Here is a 5,971-nt window from a genome sequence, read left to right on the forward strand (position 1 = left end):
CCGTATCTGTTCTATATCGGGGGCGGATGTATCGGCCTTCTCATCTTTTGTCATCACTTAAACTGGTTCCATTGACATTGTTTTGCTGAAAAAGGGTTCTGTAACCTCAGACTCTATCGAAGTAACAAGGGTGATGCACTTCTTGTTCTTGGTGAAGGAATACATGTTTTTATATCTATCGTGCTGAGTCCTTCGACCATATTGCCAAGGTCGTCCCAACAAAAGGTGACATGCATCCATAGGGACCACATCACACCACGCCTGGTCTTAAAGCCGTCGTCCAATCGAAAATTCTACCAAGCATCTTCAGTTGATGTTGACCTAATTCTCTTTCTCCAACCACATTAGTGAATATGGTTGGGAGTGTGTCTGAGTTGCGAGTCTTAATTTCTTTACCATCTGCGTCGACGTCACGTTCTTGCTGCTTTCGCCGTCGATGATGAGACTGCATACCTTTCTGCTCATTGTGCAACAAGTGTAGAATATGTTGTGATGAAGTCACTGCGAATCCTTAGTGCTCTCAGCCCACAAAATCCGTCGAATCACATGCTCCTCTCCTTCATATGGGGGAAGATGATACTCCTCACCATGTTCCTTGGCTTTCTCTTCATCACTAATTTCTTTTATGATGCCTTGGCCTGTGAGTGTGATCACCCTACTCGTGGGGCAGTTGGAGGCAGTGTGGCTGTGACCGGGGCATCGATAGCACTTCTTGGCCGACACTCTGTTGGAGGAGTTGCCTTTCTCTAGTTTCTTCCCGCTTTGATCAGTAGTGTCATTCCCTACTCCGGGATTGCCTGTTTCTCTTGATAGATCTTTGTCGCTCGTGGTAATTGTAGGTGACAGCCGACCTAAAGGTTCCTGCTTGAAAAATGATTGTGGCCGACCCTGCTTTTGTTTTTCCACTTTCAAGGCTAATGTTTGGACATTTCCCAACGTCCGGTATGGCTACAGTTGTATCATATTGTTGATGGCGGGTTTCAGCCCCCTGAGATATCTGGCTATTGTATGTTTCTCTGGCTCCATTAGTTCACATTTCATCTGCAAGTGGTCGAATTGAGCAATGAACTCTTCAATTGAAAAATCCCTCTTTTGCAAGTTGTGGAGCTTTAGAAACATAGCCCGACTGTAGTGAGGTGCGAGATATTTTTTCTGCATTATTTTTTTATCTTCTCCCACCTAGTGATCTTTTCACTGCCTTCCCTCTTCCTTTGTCCGTGCACATTTTCCCACTATAGAGAAACACTCTCTTAATGGCAGCTAGCTTGACCCGTTTGTCTTCTGGTACATCTTTATATTCAAAAATCTGTTCAACTAATTGCGGTCATTCAATAAACTCATCGGGATCCGTGCGTCCCTTGAATTCTGGAAGGTCTATCTTGATGCCATAGCCCCTTTGATCTTCATAAGGGGTCTCTTCTCTCGGCCTCCTTCGGTATTGGATACCAAAACGACGTGGTCGTTATTCCTCGTCACTATGATCTTCCCTGTGGAATAAATTCATCTATTTGTCCCTGTCTTCTCTTTGACTCTCGTGATTATGGACGAAGGTAACTTCATCTTTGTTTCCATTATCTAGCTATGTAGTTTCCGTTGTAGACGACGAATTTCTCGCTTAATCTCTTCTCGGGTCGAGTCCTGTGTACCTATTCATGGTGGCATGTCTAGGGTAGGGAATTGGAAGAAAATATTTGGGTGGAGGTGGCTTGGGTAGGGGCAGATGCTGGGGAACCCTAGGATATGATTAAGGTTGAGTTAGCTCTGATACCAAATAATGCTGAACTAGTAGTGAAAACACTGTAAAACACAACCAAACTTTCATTAATTTTAAAATAGGATTACAACATGACTCGAACAGAAATAATAACAAAACACGAACAACTCAATCGAACACTCCTAAATGCATTCTGATGTGGTGGAGATCAGCGAGGCCGGTCGGGATGGCTAGCGGGGATTGTGACAATCATAAAGTACTGATGGTAGCGAGGGGAAGATATGAAACTGTAGAGACAACAAGTGAGAAGGGTTTGGGTGGCAGCTGTAGTGGGGTGGTTGTGAGGAGCTTGAACAAAGTTAGGAAGGCGGGATAACAATAGTAATTTGTAGGAAAGGGGAATAGTTTGGTGTCGGGGTGATGGAGGGAGAGTTCGGCGGTTGAGGAGCAGAGAGGAGAGGGTTTGGGAAAGGTAAAAGGGAAGAATATAATCACCATATCGGAGAAGAATACAACCGTAGCACCATCATCTCCTCGGATACAACTCACAAAGGGGAAATGAACTCCACACAAGAGATTTGAAGACAACATAATCTGAACCGAATCCCTACATACCTAGGACAATAATTTATAGGCTCCCTTCGAACACAAATGAAGAGTGTGAGAAACCTAGAGAAATCCATAAAGCATTCCCTAGAGCAACAAATTCGTGATGCCCCAAGCCGGATCGCGCTAGATCCATCCAGACTTCACGCGGGATCTCCCGCTCTCTTGAAACCTCACGAGAAATCGCGATCCTGCTTCCGCTCTGCGCCGCTCCTGCTTCTGCGATGCTAGGCGAGCTGGCCCCGCCTTCGAAGCTCCCCAGCGCCGTTATCATGCGCGGTTAGCTCCCGTGCACTCATTTTGTATGTGGAAGTGCCTTTTGTTTGTTATGGTTTTTTGAGTGTCTTATTCCTCTGATCACACCATATTCTATCTTTTTAGATGTATGCACTATCATGGTCTGTATGGTAACATAACCACACATGATTAGATATTTAGTCGTATGTAGTATCTTTGTTACATGAATGTTTAGAGATCTCAAAATTGAATTAAAGCCCTGCTCTTAAGCTCACAGTGCTTGGAGTCCTATTGAGAACTGCTTTTCTGTCTTGATCTATCATCGATTACTGGGAGCTGATGTCTAAATAGTCCACAAGAGCATGTTAGACTGTGAATAACGTGGAGAAAAAAAATAATTAATAACCCCACATTTTTTCAATCATTTATCGAGTCAAAATATTTATGAACAAGTTTTTTATCTCGCTCTGAGCACATAGAACAATATTTTTCCAACTGATTTATAAGTTTTTGAAGGAATTCCTTTGGTTGGCCTTTTTAATTAAATTTTAGGTTTCTTAAGCTTTTGCCATCATAATAACTACTTCAGGTACAACTTGAATACCATCAAATTGTTTCATTGGTTTTTTTCTTGTATTACCATAGTTCAAGCATATCATTCCTTATGTTGCACTTATTTGGCCTTGTTAAATTGAGTCGAGCTTTGATTTGTGAGAAAAGGGCATGTTGGTTTACTCTCTTAAATTCTTAAGTAGATGTCCATGTTTTACCTAAATTTTAACTTTTTGGTATTTAAACTACAGAGTTTGATTTAGTTAAACAAATTCTTCTGATCGTGACTCTCACTTTTTTTTTTCAATGTTCTTCGTCTTATTTAGCCCCATTTATTATTTTTTAACATGCTCTCTTTTTGATCTCTTCGACTGTGCTTTTTGCAGGGCCGCGTTGTGGAAATCTATGGTCAAGAGGCTACTGGTAAAACAACTCTTGCTCTTCACGTAATTGCTGAAGCCCAAAAAATTGGAGGTACCTTGGTGATTTTTCTTATTTAATTCAGTTTCATACGCTTTCCACCTGACACAGAGAAGGAAAATACGTATGCATTGCTTTGAAAGTTTAATGAGATATAGAGAAGGAAAATACGTATGCATTGCTTTGAGAATTTATTGATGCGTACATGTTTTATTTTTTTATTTATTTTTACAATGGGGTAGTCCTATCTTGTTTTTTATAAGCTTATAAGAATTGTTCAATTGTCCTTTTCTTCTTAAATCTAATTTTAACTGCTGTGAAGGACTGCTTACTGAGACGAGAGTTGTTCCTACATTTACTGTGTCACAAATAGCATTGTGCTCTCTTTGATATGACGTACTTGTATGTTCCATCATCACGTTTGGCTTATTTCAATTGGCTTTATTATACCTACTGATGCATGAAGAGTGAAAGCAATTCTGCAAAACATGCTTGTTTGTTTTATGCATATATAGCATCTTATTTCGAAGCATCTTTTACCTTCCCAGTTTTTGGATTATTTTGGACAAATTCACAGTGTTGTTTCTTGTGCAGGTTATTGTGCTTTTGTGGATGCTGAACATGCACTGGATCCAGCTCTAGCTGAGCTTATTGGCGTAAAAACTGAGAACTTGCTTCTTTCTCAGCCTGATTGTGGCGAGCAGGCTCTAAGCCTTGTGGATACTCTCATTCGCAGTGGTTCTATTGATGTGGTGGTTGTGGACAGTGTAAGTCATGTTACTCGGGCAATTTGTTTCTTTGGTAGGATCCTGTTATACATCTCCTATAGACCTATTTTCCATACTTCTCATAACCATGGGAAAGCTTTCTCCTTCTTATCTTAAAGTTCACGGGCAAAATTTGAGAAATCAATGAGGCTGCTTTATAATATTATGTTTTCAGTTCTGGCATGTAATGCATGATTTGTTTTTTATAGTTATGCAGACAACTTGACAGAATCATTTCATGGTGCAGATTAGTGGCATTAATTTTTTTTTATTTTTCCACTGAAAGTCAGATGTATTGATATTTGCAAGGTTATGAAATTATAATTAGACGTTGAACTGAAAGGATTGGTTCAGAGTTCAACCGCTCAACTGCAGTTGAACTGAACGAAGTTTGAACAAATGGCAAAATAAATATTAAATTATTTTAATACAATTTAAATGGTGTAGTAATGATGAAATAAAATTATTTTCATCAATTTAATATATAATATTTTAATTTAGGACACTTCTTATATATTTAAATAAAATTCTAAATCAAAATTTTCGGGCATATTATTTTAATTATTTTATCTACTTTTAATTCTAAATGTTTCATTCCAACCATCTGATCAAAATTGAAGTGCCAAAATTTGATCAATATTAGAACTGGCAGGTTCATTAAAAACTGGTCCGGTTCACCACCAATTCAACCTTAGCTCTTTTTTAGTTTTGTTTGGTTTTGTGCAGAAATGATTTTGAACCTAAGACGAATTGTTCGGAGGACTGTTCAAAGTTGAACGTTGGATCAGATTTTTGTATGTGAATTTAATTAGCATCTGAAACAATTGAAGAAAAGAAGAAATTGACAGTTTTAATGGTACGTGGACACCTTCTAGAGTAATTAATTGTATCAGGAGGGATAAATGCAGTAATTCTGGTTATAAAATGTTCATTTTTTATTTCTTACCTTTTCCCAGGGTCCCACAATACACAACCTGAGGATCACTATCAGTTAGCTATACTGCACTAAATTAAAGTACTTGAAATCTTGTAATTGATTCATAATAACCTTTTTCCAATTATTTGGAAAAATAATCTGGTAGCAAATTCATAATAACTAAATTATCTTCAATATTCTTAAATAACAAAGAATTCCTAGCATCATCCAGAAGTCTCGAGTGAAGTTCAAATAGGAAAAATATTGTCAGGTGATTGATAAAAAAGAAGGAAAAGAAAAAGAATGACAATTGCTTTTACCTTAAAAAGAAAAGTTACTTTATTATTATTATTATTTGTTAAGATCACAAATATTTTCTTAAATGCTTTTGTTGATGACGCTGGGGCTTGTGGCTTAACCAACCCCAACTGGTTCAGTAAGAAGCTTCCACTTCGGCAAGGGGTTGAACCTGTTGAACCATGCTTAAGAGTTTGGAGTGCTGTCTTTCAAAGGGAGGGGTTCCCCTTCCTAGTTATCTTTTAATTATAAATATAGTATTTTCTGTGTTAGAGTTTAGTTTTTTTTTTGAGAATACTGCAGGATAGTCGCCGGCGTCCCTCTTCCCTTTATGGGATGTATCCGACGGCGAGAAGGTGCTCCAACTGCAATTCGTTTCGAGTTGGTGTGTATCTTCCCTTCTCTGCTTCCCCTTCCCTTCATCCAACAACCATACCTGCTATCATTCCTCTCAGAATTTTT

General features: G+C 38.8%; 1 protein-coding gene across 3 annotated transcripts in view; it reads left to right on the forward strand.

Annotated features, from left to right (window-relative positions):
- Nucleotides 1-5,971, forward strand: part of LOC110022411 (DNA repair protein recA homolog 3, mitochondrial) — a 17,706-nt gene that overhangs the window by 7,397 nt on the left and 4,338 nt on the right. For all 3 annotated transcript variants that reach the window (XM_020721336.1, XM_020721337.1, XM_020721338.1), the window contains 2 exons: nucleotides 3,496-3,583; nucleotides 4,124-4,296. In XM_020721336.1, the coding sequence (XP_020576995.1) occupies nucleotides 3,496-3,583; nucleotides 4,124-4,296 (261 nt within the window). The remainder of the gene's footprint in view (nucleotides 1-3,495; nucleotides 3,584-4,123; nucleotides 4,297-5,971) is intronic.

The sequence above is a fragment of the Phalaenopsis equestris genome, unplaced genomic scaffold (assembly GCF_001263595.1).
Source record: "Phalaenopsis equestris unplaced genomic scaffold, ASM126359v1 Scaffold000188, whole genome shotgun sequence".
Lineage (NCBI taxonomy): Eukaryota > Viridiplantae > Streptophyta > Magnoliopsida > Asparagales > Orchidaceae > Phalaenopsis > Phalaenopsis equestris.